This window comes from Diabrotica virgifera, chromosome 9 (assembly GCF_917563875.1).
Source record: "Diabrotica virgifera virgifera chromosome 9, PGI_DIABVI_V3a".
In the NCBI taxonomy this organism is placed as follows: domain Eukaryota; kingdom Metazoa; phylum Arthropoda; class Insecta; order Coleoptera; family Chrysomelidae; genus Diabrotica; species Diabrotica virgifera.
In genome coordinates this window covers 156,507,365-156,534,659 of record NC_065451.1, presented here as the reverse complement: position 1 = coordinate 156,534,659, position 27,295 = coordinate 156,507,365, and the positions used below count along the sequence as shown (strand labels likewise).

General features: G+C 31.9%; 1 protein-coding gene across 9 annotated transcripts in view; it reads left to right on the top strand.

The window, feature by feature from the left end:
- Positions 1 to 27,295, top strand: part of LOC126891728 (uncharacterized) — an 827,477-nt gene that overhangs the window by 669,485 nt on the left and 130,697 nt on the right. For 2 of the 9 annotated variants that reach the window (XM_050660999.1, XM_050660994.1), the window contains exons 6-8: positions 2,880 to 3,001; positions 8,723 to 8,890; positions 21,196 to 21,422. The exons of 4 other annotated variants lie outside the window; for them this stretch is intronic. In XM_050660999.1, the coding sequence (XP_050516956.1) occupies positions 2,880 to 3,001; positions 8,723 to 8,890; positions 21,196 to 21,422 (517 nt within the window). The remainder of the gene's footprint in view (positions 1 to 2,879; positions 3,002 to 8,722; positions 8,891 to 21,195; positions 21,423 to 27,295) is intronic. 3 more of the 9 variants (XM_050661003.1, XM_050660995.1, XM_050660997.1) reach the window with 2 other exon arrangements.

The following is a 27,295-nucleotide window of genomic DNA, read 5'->3' as shown; positions in this document are numbered from 1 at the left end:
TTCTCAGCATTTTTTCTTAAGTTAAATCAATTAAAGGGTTGTTTGGGGGTGAAGGGGATGAGCTCAAAAATCGTAACTATATAATTTCAAGAGCTCATAAATAGCTCATAATTCGGCCACAAACACCGATTCCATATTCCTATTTTTAAGTAGGGGGGGGGCTGACTCAGCCCCCCACTAAAGTATCAAATTCCTGCTCAGTGGAACGAGCTCAAAATTTTTAGTTTGCGGAATATGAGAGCTCATAAATGGCTCATAAATCAGAGCTATTTGTTTTTTGATTTTTGCAAGTGGGGGGGGAGGCAGCTCAACACGGGTCATTTTTATCACATGTCCGGCCCATTGCAATCTTTGTATTCTAATGAAGTCTGACAGGGGTGTTTCCTTATAGAGTTGATAAAGCTCGTTGTTGTATCGACTTCTGAAGATTCCGTTTTCCCTCACAGGTCCTAGTATTCTCCTCAGTACTTTCCTTTCGAATGTGTCGAGTTTGTTTTTGGATGTTTCTTTCAGGACCCAGGCTTCACTGCCATAGCATGTTAAATCCATGCTTCCACAGCTGTTATATACTCATAATTTGATGAAAAACGCTTTCCACGCATAAATTTTTTTAGGTATTGAAACAAATAGTAGTCGCTAGGAACAAAATCTGATTAACACTAGAAAGCCGGAGGGGCCAATTTGGCCCCTGTTGCGATTTAAAGTTATTGTAGTTTTTTTTATTTGAGGCAATAATATTTTCATATTTTATGACTTTTAATATTTTGATACAAAGCCTTATTTAAAACAACAAAATATTGTTTACTAAATTTATTTAATGTTTTTTTAACAAATCTACCATAGAAGTCTAAAGGGGCCAAATTGGCCCCGTGTAAGTTATTATCGTTTTCTGGTAAATTCGACGATCCTTTCTTTCAAATTCCTGTCGAATGGGTAAAATTATATTTACGTATGTTTATTGTAAATGGTTACCCTTATACTGGTACTGATCATCTACGTAATAAAGATACAATTGTTGGCGAACACAAGTGAACACAAACATGCAATTATTGGTGTAGAGGACCAAATGACGCGTCTTTATACTACAAAACCAACTTCAAGACGATGGCTTATGTACGTGCTTTATCATACTCTTGACTTGGAAGCAATAAATGCATGGATTATTTATAAAGAAATAACTGGAAGTAGACTCAGTTTCCGTAAGTTTATTCTTCGGCTGTGTGAAGAATTATGGGCCCCATACCTTGTCTCCCGAAATCTGGAACTACGTCTAGCAACACCAGGTCAACCAACAACTATCACTGTTACTATCCAAAAACGAAAAAAATATCAGTTGGAAATATTTTGTAAAGGAAATCATACTTCAAATCATTGAAACGGTTGTAACAAGGCAATGTGTGGCAAATATCAAAAACTGCAAATTGTATGGTGTTCCGAATGTTTTTGATAGGCAGCGAATGTGTTAAATAATGAAAGTAAAAAATAAAATTAGATTCTACCGTCTAGAGTTGATTTAATTTCTTTAAACTGAGTTTTAATTGATTAAAGAACGTGGGGCCAAAATGATCCCTTCCGGCTTTCTAGGTAGGTATGCTAAGCCAGACATTCTAGTGTTAATACTGTGATTGCTCCAACAATTCGAACTTTAATTCATGGATTTTAGCCATTGGTAAAATGCTTATATGACACGGTGCATTGTCCTGATGAAAAAGGATTTTTTTCTTTTGCAAACCGGTATTTCTTTCACAATTTTTTTCCTTCAGCAGGTCCAGAAGGTTACAATAATATTTATTTTACAATTAAAACAATACAATATAATATAGTTTATTTTTTTATCACTTTGCAAGTAATCCACAAAAAAATTCCTCTTGTATCCCAAAAGCTGATGCTAAAATTTTCTTGGCCGATTTCTCGACAAAAACTCGTTTTGGAGCCGAAAAACAGATTCTACCACTCTTTTACCTCTTGTTTTGATTTAAGTTCATGGTGATAGACCAAGTCTTATCCTTTGTGATGAATCGACGCATAAAATCTACTTTATATTTTCGAAAACGCCCTAAATATTGCTGAGAAAGTCGCATTCGAATATGTTTGTGTTCCGTTGTCAGCAAATGAGGCACCCATTCTGACCACAAATTTTGAAACCCAATACTTCGGCCAAAATATTGTTTGCGCTACCCAATGAGATGCCTAGGGATTCTACTAAATCACTTTCAGTTACGAGACGAGTTTCCATTACCATATCCTGTGTTTTTTCTACGATTTTTGCTGTTGTTGCTGTTTTTGGGCGACCTTGACGTGGATCGTCTTCAAGGCCTTAACAACCACGTTTAAATTGAGCAACTCATCTTTCTACTATAATAATTGAAGGCAAAGAGTCCTTATACACTTTCAACATTCGTTTATAAATTGTCTTTGCTCTTAAACCTTCCAAAAAAATTTTCTTTTCGTTTAAACCTTCCAAAAATAAAAATTCATTCACTGCAGGATACTTGATTATTTCCATTCTAAAAAATACTGTGACATATCGATACTAAATGGCTTCTAAAAAAATAATGAAATGACAGATTGAAATGAAACTTCACATACTTTCATATGAAGAGTGTACCAACATAACACAAACAAATTAGGCTAGTAGCAACGCTCAATCTTATCGAACCGCAAAACTTATTGAACAACCGTAGCGAAGACGGCGAGAGAGGGTTGTCCAACAGAAAGACCACAAAACGATGGAGCGAAAACTTACTAGGGTTTCATTGAATAAACAGACAAAATCATGTCTACCCAAAAAGAAAAAGAAAAAAGAAGAAGGAGAATTTAACTTTTTAATAGGTTTCCAAAAAATATAACATTCATGTAAAGCAATTATCTTTATTCAGCTGCTCACTGTGTTACTGATACTTATGGTAATGCTCTGGACCAAAACAAATTTCAAGTTGCTGCTGGAAAAGTTTACAATGCCTTCGGAGATAAACGAGATGTACATGCACAGTATAGAAAGGTAAGTTCTAAAATAGATAAACTAGCTCTTGTGTAGTTGGCTCATTGAACGCTTGAATGTGCTTTTCTATTCTTTCAAATTTTTTTCATATTTTTTTCTATGTAATTTTAAGTTCTCCAATATTTTTCCTCATCCTTTTTCTATCTAATCAACAGACTTTATGACTGTTTTACTACTTCTGTTTCCATTCGTTTTAAAGCGTCTCCAAGATTTTTTCTCAAGATCCTTTTTTCTATTATCTTTATGTTGCACAGCTTTGTCCTTAATTTTCTTCTGTACAGTTATTTTTTCTTTTGTCATGTGATCATGCATATAGATCCCTTGTTTTTTACTATTATTTTTAATTAGCTAGATAAAACTTTTCTTCATAAAACTCTTCATCCCGCGTCATCCCGAATACAATGCAAAAAGTTGAAAGTCAATAGGTGATGTATTTAAAAAATCGATTTATTTTTGCCTAAATACTTTGGTCGACCAATATACTGGAAAACTGATTTGAGTTTTAATTCTTCTTCTTCTTTAGGTGGCGTGTCTGTATTCAGACGTTGGCCATCATCATGTTTACAATTTCCTGAAACCTTTCTATATTAGCTGCTGCGCGAAATAATTTTTCTACTGTGGAGCCACATCATTCTAATATTACGCAGCCATGAAAGTTTTTTCGACCAACCCATCTCTTTCCCTTCAGTTTTCCTTGTATTATAAGGAGAAGCAGATGATATTTAGGTCCTAGAATTATATGGCCGAAGTATTATGTTTTTCTCCTCTTTATGACGCTTATGAGCAGAAGTTCTGAATTTATCATTTGAAGAACATCTTCATTGGAAATGTGCGAATCCCACGATATATTTAGGAAACGTCGACAGCACCACAACTCGAATGTTTCTAATTTGTTTAGCATTGTTGTTTTTAACGTCCATGTCTCACAACCATACAATAGGATAGACCATACATAACATTTCAGGACCTTCTTGCAAATATTCATCGACAGGTTTCTGTTATATAAAACTGGTTTCCAGGTCATAAAAGCCTTATGTGATATTTATTCTTCTTCTTCTTCTTCTTCTTTTTATATAGACATTACTCTGTCTGTTTTTAAATGTGCCTCCAGTAAGTTGTCATTCCATCTTTTTCGTGGTCTTCCCACTGATCGTCTTCCTATTGGGGAACCGTCTCTCGCCGTCCTTACTACTCTATTTGTTGTCATTCGGCTTATGTGGTCGTTTCATTCTACTCTTCTGCTTTTCACCTACTTATTAATGTTGTCCACCTTGCATTTCCTTCGTATATCTGCACATCTAGCTCTATCCCACAGCGTCTTACCATCGATTTTTCGCAATGTTTTCATATCTGCTGTTTCTAGCATTCTTTTTGTCCTTTCTGTATCAGGTCGTGTTTTTGCCGCGTATGTCATTATTGGTCTGATGACTGTTTTGTAAATTCTGCCTTTCACTTCTTTTCCGATGTTTTCATTTCTCCATATTGTTTCATTCAGGCAACCTGCGGCTTTGTTTGCTTTATTCACCTGATCTTCCACTTTTGTTTCGAGCTTTCCGTAGCTGCATAGTGTGATGCCTAGATATTTAAACTCCATGACTTGTTCTATTATTTGACCCTCCAGCTCTAATTTACACCTTATTGGATCTGCTGTTATAACCATGAATTTAGTCCTTTTGGGGAAATTAACATGTTAAATTTTCTAGCGGTTATATTAAATTCGTGCAGCATACGTTGTAAATCATCTTCACTTTGAGAGATTAGTGTTGCGTCATCTGCATAGCAGATTATTTTAAGTTGTTTTTCTCCCATTTAATATCCTTTTTTTGTTCTTACTTTTTTTATTATTTTGGGCATGATCAGGTTGAACAACAGAGGACTCAGGGAATCTCCCTGTCTTATCCCATTGCCAGCTCCAATTGGGTCCTTCTTCATCTACTTTTACTTTTATTGTGTTGTTCTGGTAGATATTTTCGATCTTTTTAATTATTCCTAGAGGTACCTCTCTTGCGTACAATAAATGGATAACGTCCATTAATTTGACCCTATCAAATGCCTTTTTAAGCTCCACGAAACATAAGTATGCCGGTTTGTTGTATTCTAACGATTATTTCGTCCATGATCAGGTTGAACAACAGGGAATCTCCCTGTCTCATCCCATTGCCAGCTTCAATTGGGTCAGTTAGTTCTTCATCTACTTTTACTTTTATTGTGTTGTTCTGGTAGATATTTTCGATCGTTTTAATTCTAACTAGAGGTACCTCTCTTGCGTACAATAAATGGATAACGTCCTTTAATTTGATCCTGTCAAATGCCTTCTTAAGGTCCACGAAACATAAGTATGCCGGTTTGTTGTATTCTAACAATTTTTCTTGAATCTGCCTCATTATAAATATAGCGTCGGTGCATGATCTTCCCGACCTAAAACCTTGTTGTTCGTCTGCTAATGTTATAATTTTATTCAGTTTGTTTGTTATCACTTTGGTCGTTAATTTTAGTGTTGTGTTTAATAAATTAATTCCTCTGTAATTCTCCGGGTCCGATTTTTCTTCCTTTTTGAAGAGAGGTATTAGGATGCTTGATATCCATTCTGTTTTATTCTATTATTTTTGGATTGGTTTTAATAATTGTTTGGTCAGGTCCTCCATACTTTAGGAGTTCATTCGATATTCTGTCCTCTCCTGGTGATTTTCTATTTTTTAATTTTCTTAATGCTTCCGTTACCTCTGCTTCTTCAATATTTATTTCTTCGTTTGTTATCACTTCAGGTGTTGGTGGTTCGTTATCGTTATCTTTAGCAAACGGAGATCGAAAATAGTCTGCCCAAGTTTCCTTCTGAATGTGTTTCGTTTTTATTAGTTCGTTCATCTCTTTTCTTTGTCCTCTGATCATTCTCCATATTTCCTTTTGTGTTCCGTAGAAGTCGTGTTCCAAAAAAAAAAAAAATGTCAAAAATGATTTATTTGAAACGTCACTTTTAAGTGTTCAAATCGTAAAATTTATTGTAAAAATGGATAAAACAAAATAAAAAGTAATGGTAATTCTCATAGAAAACGAAGTCCCGCCAGAGGAGTCCCACCACAAATTATTCGCAATCCTTTTTTAAAATTCTATGAGATTTTCGTATGTCCGATAAGCAAAATTTAACAGTAACTGAATCAGTTAGAAGAGGAGCCCAAATTTGAAGACAGATGAGCAAAAAGACTATTTCTGATTCCTTTTTGTAAATTTTAAAATTATTTAGTGTTGTTTTATAATCAAAATTTAACCCTCACGCACAAGTTGTACATACAACTTCAGTGAGGAACTGAGTTTATTTTATATGTACAATTTATTTGCTACAAATAAACTCCATTATTATTATTATATTATTATTATTATTATCTGTTTTGAGAAACTCCCAGTGTTCTCTTTTTATTTGTCTGACTAAAGTGTTTGTTTCGTTTCTAATTCTTTTATAGTGTTTGTATGTTTGTTGTGTTTGTTGTGTTCTGTATTGTAAAAAGGCTTTCTACTTTTCTTCACATTTTATCTTCACTTCCTCTCGAAACCATGGGGTTTTCTTTTTGATATATTGGTATTCGTTACTTTCCTCTCTCCAAGTCATTCTGTTGCTGCGTTAATTATTTTACTTTTGTGTTATGTGATATTACGAACCTGGTTTTTATCTCTTCATTAGAGTCACAATTTACATTTAACAAGTTGCCAAGGTATTTGAAATGATTTATTCGTTCTATCTTCTCTCCATTGAGATAAATCAGACCTTGATCTATATTAATCTTTCCAACTGCCATCCACTTTGTCGTTGAAATGTTGATTTTATTGCCTCTCCGGTAATTTGCTTAATAGCCCGATCAAAGAACAATCTGACCCCCAAAAAAAATAAAGGAAGGATGAAAATTTGGGGATAGGTAGTTAAAATTGTCTATTATTATATAAGAAAAAGTTTACAATTCTACATCCCCTCCATTTTATTTATCCTCTCTAAGATAAAAAATATATATTCAAAATAAGTCCGGAATTGGATAAAATAACTAATTCTAAGCAACTTTTGTTCTATAGCGTTTTTTCCTTAAGTCAATACTTTTCGAGTTATTTGCAAGTGAATATCTTCATTTTAACAGAAAAAAACATGTTTTTGGACAGTTTTTCGGAGATAACTCAAAAAGTAAGTATTTCAGCGAAAAAAATATTCTTAGCAAAACATAAATATAGCTTATAAAAAACTGAAAAAAAAACGATGTATGCTTGAGGTAAAACCCAGTAGAAGCAGAGAAGTAGCTAATGAAATGTAGGTTTTTCTTCATCAAATTCCAAATCGAATATTTCACTGTGAAATAACCCCAAAACGAAGCACTTTTCGGGAAAAATTCATTTCAATTTTTTTAAAGTGTTTAAAAAAGATTTATTTTTGTTTTTTAAAAAAACTTGTAACATTAAAAGTAAGTGAGTTGCGCTCAAAATATTGTTGGTCACTTTTATTTTTTGGTAAAAAAATCGCGAAAATCACTTTCTAATTAGCATCACAAATAAATTTTATCATTACCACTTCCCAAGTTACTTTACTTATGTATTATTTATATGATCTGTAAGTTTCATCGGTTCAAAGTGCTTATTTTTGAAAAAGCTGTAGTTAAAATGGCTTGAACGAGTAACTAATCACGAGTTTAGGCAAATTTTGAACAGCCATAGCATAACCAATTCTTGTCTAACAAGAAAACAAAACCGCAAAAATATTCAGAAAAGAAAAACGTACATTTTCTTACTCCTTAAGATTTTTGGTATTACTAATAATTTTTAAGTTAATTCCATGAACAATTCCATTTTTTTTTCAAATTTAAAAAAAGTGTTTTATTTTAAACCCAATTTTTTTTAAAGTGAGCACTTTGAAACAATGAAACTTATAGATAATATAAACAATAGATAAGTAAAGTAAACTGTGAAGCGGTAACGATTAATTTTATTTGGGAAGCTGGTTAGGGGGTGATTTTCGCGATTTTTGTACCAAAAAATAATAGAGACCAACAATATTTTGAGCGTAACTCACTTATTTTTATTGTTAGAAGTTTAAAAAAACAAAAATAAACCTTTTTTTAAACACCTTAAAAAAGTTGTAATGAATTTTCCCCGAAAATTCTGTTTTTTGATTATTTCACATTGAAATATTCGATTTGGAATTTGATGAAGAAGAACCTACTTTTCATTAGCTACAACTCTGCTTCTACTGGGTCTGCAGACCTCATGCGTACACCATTTTTTTCAATGTTTTAAAAGCTATATTTTTATTAAGAATATTTTTTCGCTAGAATACTTACGTTTTGAGTTATCTGCCAAAAACCGTTCAAAAACATGTTTTTTTTTGTTAAAAATGAACATGTTCACTCGCAAATAACTCTAAAAGTATTGACTTGGTGAAAAAACTCTATAGAAAAAAAGTTGCTTGTAATTAGTCATATTATCCAATTCGGGGCCTATTTTGAACGTATATTTTTTCACTCCTAAGAAAATATTTTCACCCCGTATTTCCCAATTTTTGTAAAATGGAGGGGATGTAGAATTGTAAACTTTTTCTTATATAATAATAGACAATTTCAACTACCTATTCCGAAATTTTCATCCTTCTTTTATTTTTTTGAAGGTTTTCGTAAAATTTTGTGTTCCCTGATCGGGCTATAATGAGTTTTAATTACAGCAGATATAAAATAATATTCATATACATTTTAGATATCAAAAGTAATTGTTAATGATGGATATAGGGGGGAAACTCAAAAATACATTGCTGATGTGGCTTTACTCATTACCCAAGAGCTTTTTAAACTTGACCCAATCGTTCAGCCAATATGTATGGATAATATGAATAGCGTACATTTAACTAATTATCAAATAGGAGAGGTAAGTGAAAAGATAATATAAAAAACTTTCAAGCAAGTGTTAAGCTGTTTGTGTAATTGGTATATGAAATTAAAAAAAATATCCTAAGCGATTAAAACAATTTTCAAATCGGTTTTGGTCTTATCAGACCATCATCAGTTATTGTTATTGCTGAACGTTTTTAATTAACCAATTACAATACGATGATATTTAAACTTAGCAAAATCGTTGGCTAAAATAATTGGCAAAGTAAATGTGAATATAAAAGGAAATATATTTATAACATGATGAAGAGTCATCATTCTATACATTTCTGGGAAACTATATACCTACACGTGTTTCAGACTTCTTGGTCCTCATCAGTATACAGAGTGAGTTTTATGTATGGAAACACTCAATTATCTCGAAAAAGGCTTGGACGATTTCTATATATTTTGGTAGGCAGGGGTTTTCTAATGCGGCGGATATTATAGTGCTAATTACATTGTTGTCATATTTTCCGTTTTTCTGGAAATCTAATGAACTTTCTTATTTCAAATGGAACATCCTGTAAATTTTTTGCGTTTTGAAGTCCTTAAGAAATACTGATTATTTGTTATGTTATATTCCCTATACCTAAATGCCATAATTTCGGAGTTATTGTTCCATTTATTTAAAAAAAAATTTAACAAATTATAAAAATCAATTTTTTTGGCCCGGGTAAACACTATATTAGGTTGTTTGGATCATTGGCAACAAAAAAGATCTTTTGTAATTTTTCTCTGAAATTAATCGTTTCCGAGTTATAAACAATTTTAAACTGAAAAAAATCGAATTATTGACGATTTTCAAGGTTCAAGAACACAAGTAGAAAATATAATTTTTAAAATTTTAAAGTACCTAAATTCAAGCCCAACTCTTCTTCTAATAGCTTGCCATAAGATTTTTTGCCTCCTTTTATTGTATAACATTGCTTTTTAATTTTTAATAAAGTGCATATGAGAGGACGGGCGATCGGGCTGCATTAACAACTAAAAAACAATGGTTTAAAATGAAACAACCTCAAATTACTTATCAGTAACTGATAAAATAAGCCTTGAGCTTGAATTTGGGATCTTCGCAGTTTCAAAAATAACGTTGTTAATTTGTGTTCTTGAACCTTGAAAACCGTCATTATTCATTTTTTTTTTTCAGTTTTAAATTGTTTATAACTCGGAAACGATTAATTTTAGAGAAAAATTACAAAATATCTTTTTTGTTTCCAATGATCCAAACAACCCAAAATAGTGTTTATCCGGGCCAAAAAATTTATTTATATAATTTGTGTAATTTTTTTTTGTTAAATAAATTTAGCAATAACTTCGAATTTATGGCATTTAGGTATAAGAAATATAACATAAAAAGTAATCGGTATTGCTTAAGGACTTCAAAACGCAAAAAATATACAGGGTGTTCCTTTTGAAATAAGAAAGTTCATTAGATTTCCAGAAAAACGGAAAATATGACAACAATGTAATTAGCACTATCGTATCGGCCGAAAACCCCTACCTACCAAAATCTATAAAAATCGTGGAAGGCGTTTTTGAGATAATTGAGTGTTTCCATACATAAAACTCACTCTGGATTGTAGCCAAGTTAAAAAAGTTGTATGTTAACTTAGGACAGGATCACTACAGGAGCAATGTTACTATGTTTGGTCATATTGTTAGAAGACCCTGTCATCGCAGGGCTACTTACTACTAAAACCGATAAGGAGGTAAGGCTACCTGAGAAAATGAAAAGCCATAACGTTGTTAAATAAAATGATGTTGAATATTTATATATACAGTATGTCCCCGTAAGTTGGGACCATATGGAAAACATTTTTATTGTTAATTTTACGAAAAAAAGTTATTCTTCATAAAAAGTTCTGCATGATCTAAAACCTAAAATTTAACCATCAGATATAAAATTTTATGAATATTATACGACAGTGGCGTAACAAACTCCGTCGAGGCCCCTCCGCAGAATTTGAAATGGGGCCCCTTTTAATCCGGGAGCAGTCGCGCCGTCAGAAAATATGCAACTTTTTATCATTTTCCGTGATAACTTTATTATTATTATTATTATTAAAGAAGAAAAAGGAGCCGAGGTCTAGGACCTATATAGCTCCATTTGACTAAAAAGAACTATGCAAAAAGAAACCTAAACTTAAGACTACATACGACTTATAAATTAATTTAATTTAAGAAACGAAAAATTATTGTTCCCGTGATACAGAACTAAAAGAGTCATATTTATTTTTGAAGCAGTTTACAGATACAGCCCCGACGACGTCGTGTGGAAGTGAGTTCCAGGTATAAAATATTCTATTGGATATATAGTTCTCACGACATTTACTGTGAAACTGTTGTCTGGCTAATTTGTATGGATGACCCCGCAATCTAAGGTCGTTACTCAAAGGGAAAAGATGTGATAGATCTATCCCAAACTTTCCCTGTAATGCTCTATAAGCAATTATTAAATCCCCACGAAGTCGTCGGTCCATAAATGTAGGATAATTTAAGTAGGTTAACCGTTCTTCGTAGGAAGGACGACGACGGCCATAAGGAATTCTTGTTGCCCATCTTTGCACAGATTCAAGTCGATCAGAATCCCTTTGCCAGTCGACATTCCACACGGGTCCGGCAAACTCTAAAATGGGTCTTACATATACACTAAAGAGAGCAACAAAATTTTTTGGCGATATCTTAGAGAAAGTCTTAGATAATAAGTAAACTGATGTTCTAGCTTTATTGCATACCGACTGGATATGTTCAGACCAAGATAATGTTTCCGTCACAAGTACACCCAAGTCTTTTTGCTGCGAAACAGTTTTTAGAGAAACATTTGAAAGTACATACCGATTCCTTGGATTGTTTTTACCTAAATGTAGAACTGCACACTTGGATGTGTTTAATTGCAAGCACCAATCGTCTACCCACTTAGCAACCTCTTGAAGGTCGGTCTGTAATTGATTGTAACCAGAAAAGGGATTTGCATATAACTTTGTGTCATCAGCGAAAAGCGACATGTTACTTTTAAGGTGAATTGGCAGATCAGCAACGTACACTAGGAACAAAATCGGCCCCAACACTGAACCCTGCGGAACGCCACTGTGTACACTAAACATTGAGGAATAACAGTCACCAACGCGTACGCAAAATTTACGGTTTATTAAAAATCCTTTAATCCACTCAAGTAAGTTTCCTCTAATACCGTTATGTTCAAGCTTAAATAGTAGTCTCTTGTGAGGAACTCGATCAAAAGCCTTAGCAAAGTCTAAATATATAATATCAACAGGTTGATTACTGTCCAAACAAAGAGACCAGTCATTAACACATGTTAACATATTAGTAACTACCGATCTTCCAGGTACAAAACCGTGCTGGGAAATAGGAATTCTATTATTGTTTAAGAGAAAGTTCATAACCGATTCGCGAATAACTGATTCCATCAATTTAGCCGCAATGGATGTTAGACTAATTGGTCTATAATTGTCAGGATCTAACTTGTCACCTTTTTTATAAATTGGAGTAACACTAGAGATTTTCCAGCCATCAGGTAAAGTGTGTGACAAAAATGAGGTTTTCATTATAAAACTTAACGGATGGATAATCGAGTTTGCACACTTCTTAAATAAAATTGCGGCGAAACCGTCTAATCCGGGAGCGGAAAAGGATTTTAAACACAAAATTTTTTGTTTAAGAATCTCTGGATCAAAGTCTATGTCACTAATATCGTAGTTACTTCTTGTAGAAACAACACGTAAAGTATTCGGAAGAGCCTCCTCGATTGTAAACACTTCTTGAAATTTTTTGGCAAAAATAGTAGCAACTTCCATTTTCACTGAGGTTGGTTCGCCTGTTTCGGTTTTTAAAATAGGTAACGAAACTTTAGATAAAATAGAATTTCTGACATATTTATAAAGAGGTTTTTTGTTCTTATTTGAGGACAGTTGGTTTTCAAAATTTTGTTTAGATTTAAAAATAGTTGATGTTAAGTTATTAGAAAAAGTTCGATGATTGAGGTAGTCAGCATTCGTTTTACTTCGTAAATACTTTTTCCATAATGACTTTTTAAATTTTATCATTTCAAATATTTCTGCACTTATCCATGGCTTATTAGGATTACATCTACGTTGCACATAATGAGAGTTCGTGCGCATGGATTCATTCAGAAAATTTTCAAAAATTTCCCACTGTTTGTTAACATCCTTACCATTCAACATATCTGCCCAATCTGCAGTAGATACATCTAAGTTTACACGATGATAGTTTATTCTTTTATATGTCATTAGCATATTATTTTGTAATATTTCCGACTTGAGGATCTGTATGGAAGTTGAAATAACTGCGTGGTCCGACTTTCCAATTGGAGATGTAACCGAAATATTAGTTAAAAGATTAACATCAGAGGTTAAAGTAAGATCTGGCTGAGAAGGTTGTTGATTCAGACGAAAACGAGTCGGTTCATTGATTATTTGTTCTAATCCAGAATTTTCTAAGAAATTAATAAAAAGCTGAGATTGAGTATCATGAGGGTGATTGATCAGCGGCCAAGAAATGTTGCTTAGATTGAAATCACCAAAAACAATTAAGGTTTTATGTTTGGCTATGAGCGTTTCCAATTGACTGTATAATTCTTGATCACTTTGAACGGAACTGTAACCAGGTCTATATATACAAGCTATAGCAAAATTTATTTTTAACTTTTTAGAAGAAAAATTAAGCGTCAACCCTTCATAATGGTGATCAGAGAAGTTTTCACAAACATTGTTAAATTGGCAGAAGTCAGATTCCTTTGCATATATGCAACATCCGCCTCCTATTCTCCCTATGCGGTCTGCTCTAAAAATTTTATACCCAGGTATATTTACCATAGAGTCCAAAATATTTTTGTGCAACCAAGATTCGGATACTAAGAACAGTGAAGGTTTTTCGCATTGCATAAAAGTAATGGTATCTAAAAATTTCGCTTGCAGAGAACAAAGATTAGTATACATAATACGCCATTGATGAAAGCTCGAACTCAGTTTTTTGGAGAAAGATCAATTATACAGGGAATACCTTTCTGATACTTGATTGTGACGTTTTTTTCTCCATTCTCGATGCGTTGATTTAATTTAAGACGCAGGTCTTTTAAGTATTGTTCTTGCATTGGAGTTTTATCGTCATCAATCTTTATGTTTTTGTATTGCGTGTTCAGTAGTTTCCTTTTGTTTTTTAAAATAATTTTAGCGACGTGTGCATTCGGAAAAATAACTTTTAATGGACGTGGAAATTTACGATTACTGTCTGGTTTACCTAATCTAAAGACAGATGTTGGTGCATTTGCGGAAAGATCTGTATTAATAGAATTCAAAATAACGTTAACGGCATTAATATCGTTGTCAGAATCTGGAACATTTCTTATAATGATGTTACTAGACCGATGGATCCGATCCATTGTTTCAGAAATAACTGCCTCTGTATTTACCGACTCTGTCTCAAGAATATGTTGACCAGAGAGTTTTGATTCAAGCATGTCGATTTTATTTTGCAGAGACTGAATAACATCTCTCAAAGAACTAAGGTCGGCAAGGCGATCAACGCATGTATTGCAAAATATTTTAATATTCCTAGTTCGGCTACGCGTGATTTTGTCGTCGGATTTCAAACCGGCACACTTAAAGTGTATTCGGCCCTGGCAATGATCACACTGAACGGTTTCTGATAGTACCTTTAACAATTTCAGTACTACAATTTAGAAATGCGCTCATGTTTACAATTAGAATGGGACAGTTCACTGATAAATATAATTAGTATAAAAACCTGATTTTTAACCACAAAAGTTGCAACAGCGTATTGTAGAAAAACTGCCACAAATTTCACTTTGCTTCTTTAGCACTGAGAAAGTCACACCACTAACTATCACCCAGTAACTTTTTTTCTAAATTTCGATCACTACTAACTACAAAATTCCGTATATAATGTAGACACGACGTACAAACGATGTTGACATAGCGGTTTCATTAATGAACTCCAACTTAATGAACAATTTTGCAACATAACTTTCCACTTGTAAGTGCCTCGAAGAAGATTGTAGTACCTAATGCTTAGGATTTTTTTAAATTTTTTTTTAATTTCATTTTTATTTTTTTTTTGGTGCAATTTATGGCTTTGGTGGGAACCAATTAGTTTTAAAATTGTTAGAAATAGATATTTTTAACATAACAAGCAAACAAGAATATTATAAAATTGAAATTTGTTTTAAATTTGTATTGTTAGATTTTGTTCTACGCGCGACTGCTTACGTGGCAGAAGTGAGCGCGACTGCTCCGCCGTTAAACAATTGCTAAATACGACTTATTTAACAAAAACTTTTTTGTGTTAGCGTTATCATTCACTGTTCAAAACAACTTACATTTCTCATCTTTATCGGTATACAGACCCATTCCAAAAAAGTGTGTTTGCTTAGCTTGGAACCTATGGGAAACTTTTTTATTACATATCTATATTACGAAAAAAAGTTATTCTTCATAAAATGCTCTGCATGGTATAAAACCTAAGTTGCAATAATCAGATATTAAATTTTATTGATTTTATACGAGGTATATAAAAAATATTAATTTCGCTCAATAATAGAATCTTCCCGACCTAAAACCTTGTTGTTCGTCTGCTAATGTTATAATTTTATTCAGTTTGTTTGCTATCACTTTGGTCGTTAATTTTAGTGTTGTGTTTAATAAATTAATTCCTCTGTAATTCTCCGGGTCCGATTTTTCTCCCTTTTTGAAGTTAGGATGCTTGATCTCCATTCTTGTGGTATTCTGTTTTGTTCTATTATTTTTTGGATTAGTTTTAATAATTGTTTCGTCAAGTCTTGTCCTCCATACTTTAGGAGTTCATTCGATATTCTGTCATCTCCTGGTGATTTTCTATTTTTTAATTTTCTTAATGCTTCCGTTACCTCTGCTTCTTCAGAAAGTTATTCTTCATAAAATGCTCTGCATGGTATAAAACCTAAGTTGCAATAATCAGATATTAAATTTTATTGATTTTATACGAGGTATATAAAAAAATATTAATTTCGCTCAATAGTACCTAGACCACCTTTATATTTTACAATATTGAAACATTTTATTATAAAAAGTTGTTAGCAATTAAAAACTATGTTTAGATATGCAACTATATCATTCCAGTTGAAATATTGTGAACTATAAAGGTATCTACTTAGCTCTTAGAGAGAAATTCATATTTTTCGACATACCTCGTATAAAGTTGGTAAAATGTGATATATTACGATTGAATCTTCGTTTTGAGATAATGCAGAGCTTTTTATAAAGAATCTGATAAGAATTTTTTCGTAAAATTAAAAAATTAATAATAAAATAGTTATTATAATTATTTTAATAAAATGATGTTGGTTATCGGTAATTTGAGAAATATTTGGAAAAATTAATTTTTTATTTACAAGGATGTAATTACATATTAAAATTAAAATCGTATATTGTTAGATATAAAAGTACTTTATCCTTGAATTAAATTCCTATTTTTAGACTTACCTCGTATACAATTGATAAGCTTTGATATCTGATGGTTTATCTGGCTTATTTTGTATCTCAGATTTAAGACCATTCAGACCATTTCATGAAGAATAACTTTTTTCGTAAAATTGATAATAAAAATGTTTCCCATATGGTTCGAAGCCACGCAGACATACTGTATAAGTGCTCAAAAAAATTTATTTTGAATTTTCAAATTGTAATGTCTGACAGGGCCGTAACTACCATTGGGGCAACCGGGGCAGTGCCTCGAGTACCCCGGCGAAGGGGGCCCCGCGATTGTAATCGCGTTATACTGCCTATGCCTATAGGCATAGGCAATATAACGTGATTAAAAACCTACATTATAGCCGAAGAATGTAAGTAACATTATATGTAGTATATTTTTTATGAAAACGGAAAAGATGTCATATTGATGGTAAATATTTTGCTTAAAATAATGTGATTTCAAATTTTTTTTGTGTTGGTCAACTAAAATAGCAATATGTAGGTAGGTACAGGAAACTTCAGTCATGGAGTACATTAAAATGCGTTTTCAAGTGGTTAAATATCAATTTTCCCGGACTCGTTCTGCTGGGTGATTAACCCCAGAATTATAAGTGTTATAATTTCCTTATCTTACCGTTTATCTGTTGAGAGATTGTCTAATGATTACCTACACAAGAAAAGTCGTCAATAATTGTTAAATAAATGCGTACCAAACTGATGCAACTATAACCGTAAAACAACACAAACATAAATAATATTCAATGCAAACAACCAATATGAAATTACTGGCGATAATATTGTATCGAAATACTAAAAGTAGTTAAAGAACAGAGAGAAAGAAAACCCATTTTTAGATTTAAAAATATTGTTCTTAAATTCGTCAAATTGCAATTCTAATATCTTTCAATAGTCACGTACAAAGCATTATATAATAGGTAGTTTTTTGTCGCTGCCATAAAATTTCGGTAGGCCGGAAGGGATTAAATTTCATGAGATGATTCACTTGGCAAATACGTCTAGTTAGAAATTTTTACGTTTTTAAATTTAAACAGACAACGTAAAAATAATTTAACAATAACAGATTTTTACATAATATCAGATGACAAGATGGGACCCTTAAGCGATTGGGGCCCCCCGCAAGCTTTACGCTGCGGGGCCCTCTGTTACGCCCCTGTTATACGAGGTACCTATGTCAAAAAGTATGAATTTCGCTCAAGAGTAAAGTAGGAGCTTTCTTTTTTAAAATATTTAAAACTGTTATTGTGAAAATTTGTTTGGAATTAAGAACTATATTCTAATATGCAATTACATCCTTTTAATTGAAAAAACATGTTTTGAGAATTTCTTTTTAAATAGGGATCTTGCACATTTTTTTATTACATAATAGGTAATGTTCAGTTTTGTTTAAAAATGAGATTTCAAAAATTTCACGCTTCAAAAACTCATAATAACTTAGAAGTACAAATTGAAAATCTTTTGTGATTTAAAATAGTTCAAACGATCCGTGAAGTCATATAGTTGAACTTTATGGTTATATTTATGATTGTGTTTAGGCATATGCTTCTTCTTATTCTTTAGTTTATTGGCCTCCACCTACTTGGATATTTGGCCAGGGCATCGTCGCGGAATAGGGGAAAATTGTTTATATTTTAATGACATTTAGCCTATGTCATTGTAATAATATATACCAGTTTGTTGAGATTGGAGTTTGATACAGTTTTTGAAGGAAGGGATAGAAGGTTTACTATGGGAAATAAAAGAAAACACTATAAGTGTTGTTTAGTGCCATTTTGTAAAAGTACATTTTTTTTATGTAATTAAAATAGTTCAAACGATCAAACTTATTTTATACTGACGTTTATAATGTCTAATTTAAAATTTCATACAATTTTGTTTACTTTGTTGCTGAAAAATGGAAACACACAACCATATGAAGTCACCATGCGTTTTGGACTAGCTGCAATAATTTGAATTTATAATCGTCTTAAGGGGCCAAACGGAACAAAAAAACAACTTTTTTATCTTCGATACATGTTTTAAATTATGTTCTGTTGTGATTTATAACATTTTTTTTTCGAATTTAAAATTTTATGCAAGTGTCCTATTATGGATAACCAACTTTATTTTCATTTATTTCAATTGTGATAACTCTTTTATTATTAATTTTACGGAAAAACGTTATTCATCATAAAAAGTTCTGCATGGTCTAAAACCTAAAATACAACCATCTAATATCGAATTTTATCAATTTTATACGAGGTATGTAAAAAAATATGAATTTCGATTAAGAGTAAATATGTAGTTCAGAAAATTTTAATTAGAAGGATGTTATTACTTATTGGAACATAGTTTTTAATTCTAAACAACATTTCATATTCACTAATCAATGTTCGATATTGTGAAAAATAAAGGTATTTTATTTACCTACTCTTGAGCGAAATTCATATGTTTTGACATACCTCTGGTATGTATGACAAAGACAGAGTATTTGCAACGTACATTTAAAGATGGAGTTACTACAAATAACATGGTATGTATCTTTGGATGATGAACTGATTGTAAAAAGCAATAGTTTTAAGTACCTGGGATCGGTATTACAGAGTAATGGAGAAATGGATGGAGATGCATGCAGCAGAATTAGGGCTGGATGGATGAAGTGGAAGGAAGCGAGTGGTGTGCTGTGTGACAGGAAGATTCCAATGAAGTTGAAGGGAAAATTCTATATAACAGCCATAAGACCGGTTATGATGTACGGAACTGAAAGTTGCGCAGTGAAAAAGAAAGAGGAACAACGAATGCATGTGGCGGAAATGAGAATGCTTAGATGGATGAGTGGAGTGACAAAAAAGGATAAAATTAAAAATGAGTATATTAGGGAAAGACTAGGTGTGGCACCAATTGATGCCAAAATGAGAGAGCATAGGTTGAGATGGTTTGGTCATGTTCAACGTCGAGACGCTAATCACCCAATACGAAGAATTGCTGAAATGCAGATTCCTGGAAGGAGTAGGAGAGGAAGACCAAAGAAGACGTGGGGGGAGACGATTAGGCAGGACATGTTGGTAAAGAGGATTAATATTGATATGACTCAAGATAGAATTGTATGGAGAATTCCAATTAGGGAAGCCGACCCCGCACAGGGATAAGGCAAAGAGAATAATGATGATGATGATGATGATAATGATGATGATGACATACCTCTGGTATATGATAAAATTTGATATGAGACAGTGGCGGCTCGTGATTTTTACAATAGGGGAGGCTATACCTAACTGTAAAATATCTAGACAAATTTGCACTAGCAAAAAATGCGCCAAAAAATGTAATTTAAGGCCCCATCTTTTGACCTTTTTTATTTACATTTCATAATATCATCCTAATTCATAATTTCATGATATCATATCATTTTAAAAATAGTTAGTCTAATAGTAAAAGTTTAATACCAAAGTTTGTGTCGTTTATTTGTTAACCATTTCATCTATTTGTAAATAGATACCTATGCATATCAAAATAAATACAGATTTGAAGTTTTGCAGTCCATACATAATGAAGCTTCAAATTTTTTAAGATACTCAACTGAATTTTTTTAATTATAAACGCGGCCTACTGCGAATTCAAAAACACGATAAATTACCGATATTTTGCTTTGAGTTAGAGATATCGGAAAAAGTTATTTGAGCAAGTTGTTCTAAATATTATTATAATCCCACATACCAAATTTCATAACAAAATTCGCACTTTTAGATTTTTCATTATTTTTAGTCAGGACCCTAAAATTCGTTGTCCCGAGACGCACCCAACCACCCAACGGAGCTGAGAAGCTATTCTGCCTCCCTTGGTATATCTCCGGGCAGTGTGTGATGGCGCCGTAGATGCCACTGTTAGGAGACCGGGTCTCCTTAAACGCCTGCTGCGCTGCACGGAGCATGAGCAACGGAGAATGCTGGGCTTCTCGGCTCCGTTCATGCATCTCGGGATAACCCAGGGTCCTGCTTACAATAATATGTAATAAAACTGAGACGCGATCATGCGTTCTAATGCTAATGCTCCGTACGTATGGATAATTAGTGATAATATGGAATTTACACGTTGTATAATAGTGAGAGTAATTGTTGTTTTCGCGATTCATGATAAACAAAACAGTATAGAGTGTGTAAAAAATTTATGGGGAGGCTGAGCCTCCCTTGCCTCCTCTGACGAGCCGCCACTGATATAAGATGGTGGTATATTAAGTTTTAGACCATGCAGAATATTTTATAAAGAATAATGTTTTTTCGTAAAATTAATAATAAAAGACTTATCATAATTTGAATAACTGAAAATAATGTTGATTATCCATAATTCAAAAAAAAAATCAATTAGAAGGATGTAATTGCATATTAGAATATAGTTCTTAATTCCAAATAGTTTTTCATAATAACAATTTTCAGTATTGTGAAAAATAAAGCTATTTTATTCTTGAGCGAAATTCGTATCTTTTGACAGACCTCGTATAATATTCATAAAATTTGATATCTGATGGTTGAATATTACGTTTTAGACCATGCAGAACTTTTATGAAGAATAACTGTTTTTCGTAAAATTAATAATAAAAAAGTTTTCCATATTATGGTTCCAACTTACAGGGACATACTGTATATCTATATTTATTTTAAATCTTGTGACCGGATGTTGTCGTTTTTCATTAATTATTATTCGTTAATTATTAGCACAGCAGTATTGACGCAGCACATTTCTTTAGCGTTTTTCATTCATTAATTTAGACGTAACATTTAATATCGTTTACAATTTTCAGGTAGCTGGTTGGGGCCTTACTGAAGAAGAAGAGCCCTCAGAAATCCTTAAAGCAATAAGAATACCATACAAAGATAGTGCCACATGTGCTAAAGAGCTACCACCAAGTTGGGAGGAAGTGTATAATATATTTGATAAAATTTGTGCTGGTCGTCAGAATGAAAATATTGCGGTCTGTAAAGGAGACAGCGGGAGCGGTCTTGTTTTTAAAAATCGAGAAGACAATAGGTATACCGTTGTCATATCGATCAAACAATATATTATACAGGGTGATTTATTAGTGGGGTAAAGCTCGTAGATCCGTTATAGTAATAGATTGCAATAAAAGTTAATGACAAAAATTGTAGCCAACTTTGAGCTTCACATTACAAAATTAGTTAGAATGTTACAGGGTGTTCGATAAAACAGTGGCAGACCTAACTTATGTTTTTTTAAATGGAACACCCTATATTTTATTTCAAATTCGAAATCCTGTTAACTTCTCCATCACAAAAATATAAAGGTTTGTTATGTTATACATGGTATTTACAAAGTTATAAACAATTTTGTATGAAAATCGTAATAAGTTCAACTCACTTTATAAATAAAAATAAGCATAAAAGCAATGGATTATTAATGCCATATTTTTTATTTATTGTCAAAATTTTCATTTGATATTGCTAATTTTCTTTATATTGAATTTAGGGTGAGTCAAGACGCAAGTACATTATTTGTTCAGTTATTTTAAATGGACACCCTGTATTTTATATCACTATGGAAAAGTACCATTACCGTACCTACTTTAATTTGTATTCAACATTCCCTATGTCTAAATATATTAGTTTTCGAGATATTTTCATTTTTCGATGGACCAGTAGCGTGGCCACCCAGATTACCAGAATTTAATAAACTGGACCGATTTTTTTGGAGTTACTTTAAGAATGAAGGTTATAAAAGGCCACCAAGATTTCGAATATAAAATAAAATACAGGGTGTTGCAATTAAAAAAAAAAAACATAAGTTTGGACTGCCACTATATTATCGAACACCCTGTAACATTCTAACTAATTTTTTAATGTGAAGCTTAAAGTTGGCTACAATTTTTATTAACCTTTATCGCTCTCTATTACTACAATGCATCCATAAAGTAACGCATAAATTCATTATTTCGTAAACCATTGACTTTAAAAAAAATCCCGAAAAAGGTCGATTTTTTTTAAATTATGATTCTTTGGCGTATATATCATACCACTGACGTCATCCAACTGGGCTTGATGACGCAATCGATGATTTTTTTAAATGATAACAGGGGTCATATGTGATAGCTCATTTGAAAGGGTATTCAATTCTCTATTGAATAATAAAAACATTAACATAATTATTTATACAGGGTGTTCAAACAATTTTTTAAATAAAATTAATTGAGACAAAAAGAAGAATGTATGTAATTTATTTATTTATTTCAAAATACGTTTTACTGTTGTCAGAAAAGACAATATTTATTTTTAACAAATAAATATTGCTCTTCGTTTAAATTCAGTGTTAAAGCTGACACCCGTCCAACTCTTGGAAACTTGAACATTTCGTTCAAGTGAAAACCAATGTTAATTTTTTACATAAAACATTTTTCTGTTTTCTCGCAACAGTGTAATATTGTGTAAATAATTATATCAATGTTTATATCAGTGAATAGAGAATTAAATATCCTTTCAAATGAGCTATCATATAACCCCTATTCTCATCACCCCAGATGGATGACGTCACTAGTATGATATATATGCCAAAAAATCGTAATTTAAAAATAAAAATCGACGGGTTTCGGGATTTTTCTTTTAAGTCGCTGGCTTACGAAAGAATGAATTTATGCGTTACTTTATGGACGCACTGTATAAAGGATCTACGGAGCTTTACCCCTCTAATCAATCACCCTGTATATATACAGGGTGTGTGGTAATAAACGGGCCGCAGCTGAACCTTAGATTCCTGAGCTTAAAATAGGTCGATTTAAGCTAACTTACCTTAGTGCTAAAGTTGATAATAACCGAAATACAGGGAGTCAAAGATAAACTTTTATTTTATTTATTTTTGAATATTTTCTGACAGGCATAAGATCATAACACAAAACTTAATAAGCGGGTTTTTTTGGGACGAGAAATCTAAATTCGCCACCAAAAATGATGTATTACCCAGAGGCACCGCATACACCTTTAAGCGCTCATTTAATACGTTAAATTTTTTTTTACCCCCTCTACATACTTTTTAATCAAAACTTTTATTCTCCTAATATTATAACTTAAAAAATTGTAGGGGAGCAAGGTATGCTAAATGTGCAGTCACTCGAGCGTTATGAGGACCTATTGGGTTGTGAAGAGTAAGTTCTAAAATCAAAAAAAGTTAAGTCAAATTTTCCATTTTAGTGGGGAAGATTTTAGTAGACTATCCATTTTTAATTTAATTTTCCATTTCCAACAATCGTTTTTTTAGATTTTAGCTCCATCTATCCATAATTCGAAAAAATGTCTCGAATAAAAGTTACTTATTTTTACGCCAGGAATCCAAATCTGCAATAAAGAATGGGGGCTCCCATTTAAGATTTTAAAGTGACCTCTACCCCACCTCCGTGGGGGTCGTGTTTGGTGCCATTCGATAGATTTTTCAAAAATATTGAATAAGTGTATTTTTCAGTTTTTCGATCTGATGTTCATTTCACGAAATATTGCGGGATTCGTATTTTAAATTTTAAATTTACCACACCGAGAGAAAAAAATTCTTGACATAAAGAAACTTTATTAATATTTAAGAAAGATCGACTTGGCATATTGCCTAAGAAATATATCTTTGTATGTAAGATATAATTTTCTAAAATATTTCAAATAAATTCTACTATAGCCAAAGAAATATATCTTAAACATGATTGAACTATCACTTTCTGGCAAATTTCAAACCCATTTATCAGAAAGAAATTACACTTGATGTTAATTAATTTTATTAGTCATAAAAATATATTTTCTACACATTACAAAACTATTCTTTCTGAGCAATAATATTTCTTAGTAAGGAATATTATTATTTTACTATTAATAATTATAGTCCTGTCGCCAGGGGGGGTACAACGGCCTCGTTAATTCAGATGGACTTACCCAAGTTTTTTTTATGTATTTTGACCCGTAGAACACGAATTTTTTGGGTAACAGTTGATCCGGATGTCGATAAGATTGTTATAGACCAAGAACTTGAGGAATCAAATAACAGCGATTTTTGGCAAAACAAAACAATATTTTGTATTTTTTGGGTCATTTTAAGCAAAAAATATTTCTACAAGTTTTTTAGTAGGATGCACAGTTTTCGAGATAAACGCGGTTGAACTTTCAAAAAATCGAAAAACTGCAATTTTTAAACCCGAATAACTTTTGATTAAAAAGTAAAACAGCAATTCTGCTTAGCGCCTTTGAAAGTTCAAGTCAAATTATGTCGGTTTTGATTATTTGCATTGCTAAAAATTTATTGTGTTATTGTTAAACAAAGCTACAAACAACTAGTGCGTGAGTGATGTTTCTATGATTTCTCATTTAAAATCGAACGAGTAGGTAGAATAGGTACTAGTGCAATCAAGACTATTTCTACGTTACATGCGTTAAAACGCATGTAAAAGCACGGGAAACCCTACGTGTTTATAGCTTTGTTAAACAATAAAAAAATAAATTTTTACCAATGCAAATAATCAAAACCGATATAATTTGACTTAAACTTTCAAATGCGGTAAGCAGACTTGCTATTTTATTTTTTAATCAGAAGTTATTCGGGTTCAAAAATTGTAATTTTTCGATTTTTTTAAAGTTCAACCGCGTTTATCTCGAAAACTGTGCATCCTACGAAAAAACTTGTAGAAATATTTTTTACTTAAAATGGCCCAAAAAATACAAAATATTGTTTTGTTTTGCCAAAAATCGCTGTTATTTGATTCCTCAAGTTCTTGGTCTATAACAATCTTATCGACATCCGGATCAACTGTTACCCAAAAAATTCGTGTTCTACGGGTCAAAATACATAAAAAAAACTTGAGTAAGTCCATCTGAATTAACGAGGCCGTTGTACCCCCCCTGGCGACAGGACTATTAATGTATTTAATGCTAAGAAATATATTTCGCAGAGATAAACGTATATTTAGAGTTAAGTTAATATTTCTTGAAAATAAAGTGATATTACATACGGCGAAATAAATCATTGTGCTAAGGTAAAATCATTATTTATTAATAAAAAAAGATATAAAACGTTATTATTACATACAAATATTTTCTCCACTCTTAAACCACTGGCTTCTACACAACAATAAAATGATGGAGAGGCAAATCCAACTTCCTCAAATTTTCCTTCTTTTGTTAATAGCACTTTGTATATCAGCAATTCACTAAAACAAAATCGTTATGTAGAAAGAGTAAACTTACTTTAATAATTTTTTTTTAGAAAGATATAGATATTTATTTTGACAAATTTAGGAGATATAAAAAAAAACAAATACAAGGCCCCACATAAGAACTATTAATACTAATAATAATCAATCATATTTAGTTCAAACATGGCATTATTTAACCTACACATCTTTGTTTATTTTTTCTTTTTGTTAATGAAATATTAATTATTTTTCTGTATAATATTAAGTCACACAATAAACATTGTTTAGCTAAAACAAGAGGGAAAATACAACCAATGTAAAACATTGAAGCAGACATAATAATATGTCATTTTCTTAATTTTTATAATCTAAAAGAGACAGCACACCTAATCATTAAGAAATTTTATTACGGGAAAGTGTTATTAGTTTACATCTAAGTCATTTAATACATATTAACTAATTCACGGTTTTCGGCAATAACATTTCTTAACCATAAACATATATTTCTTTTAGACTAACTGATTTCTTTATCTCAAATAAATTAACAGAACACATTCTCAGCGTTGCACCCGCCATGTTTGATATAGCGTTGTATTGTATATTTTTATAGAAGACGATACATTCAAGAAACCTATTATAGTTGATACATAAGTACACATTTTTAAAAAGGTACTTACATGTATGAAGTTCTACCATTTCTGGAAGGCCCCGCAGTTGGTTATTAACTCCTTTCTTAATATTGTTCTGAAGCTTTATATTATATCATTCTGTCCCAGCTTTAAATTGTGGCATATTTCCCAGTTAGAATAATAAGCTCCTTTATTTCAGGGTCGTCCATCATTATACCTAAAAAGCATATAAAAATACTATTATGTTTCTTTTTTAACCATTCGGATACGCAACAATATTATTATTACATCTTAAATTACTCAATTTACTTTTATTTAATACCTATATATGTACGTACCTTCAAAATATCCGTTAATTTTTAGAGAACACCAATAAATCCAAAATACATCTATATGGACATGAACATATCACGCCATCTTGACAAACACTGACGACTAAATCATAAATAGTTAATCTACGCAATTATTTTGTGGAAGAAAATCTCTTTGCAAGTAACACTTCGACATTAATGACAAAGTTTTTATTTTATAACCACAGTTACTACAGAGGGTATTTCTGAAGAATTATTTCTTGCGGTTTAAGATATTTATTTGATTGCAAGAAAATTTCTTGTTCACAAATATAAATATGGATTAACTTAACATTATATTTCTTATACTGCAAAATATTTGTAGTTTTCAATTTAAGAAATAAAAACTTTAGGATAAGATAATTAAATGTAACCATTAATGCATTTCATAGTATTGAAGAAATTATCTGTAAGAAATTATTGAGTTGTGTTTAAAAAACTCGTTTCTTTATATGTGAACCGGTATGTTTAAGTTAATAGGATATGTTAACTTTTAAGAAATATTGCTCAAAGAAATCGGTGTTTTAGGAGAAAAGAAATTGTTCTCTCGGTGCACCTACTCCTTTCCGTGGGAAGTCGTGTTCGGGATTATTCGATAGATTTTTAAAAAATATTGAGCACGTGTTTTTTAGTTTTTCGATCTGTCATTCATTTCGCGCAATATTCGTTTTTTTCTTGTGAAACTTTGGGAATCACCCATTTCCTTACGCCCCACTAAAATCGTCAGATTTTTGAAATATACACTGTTTT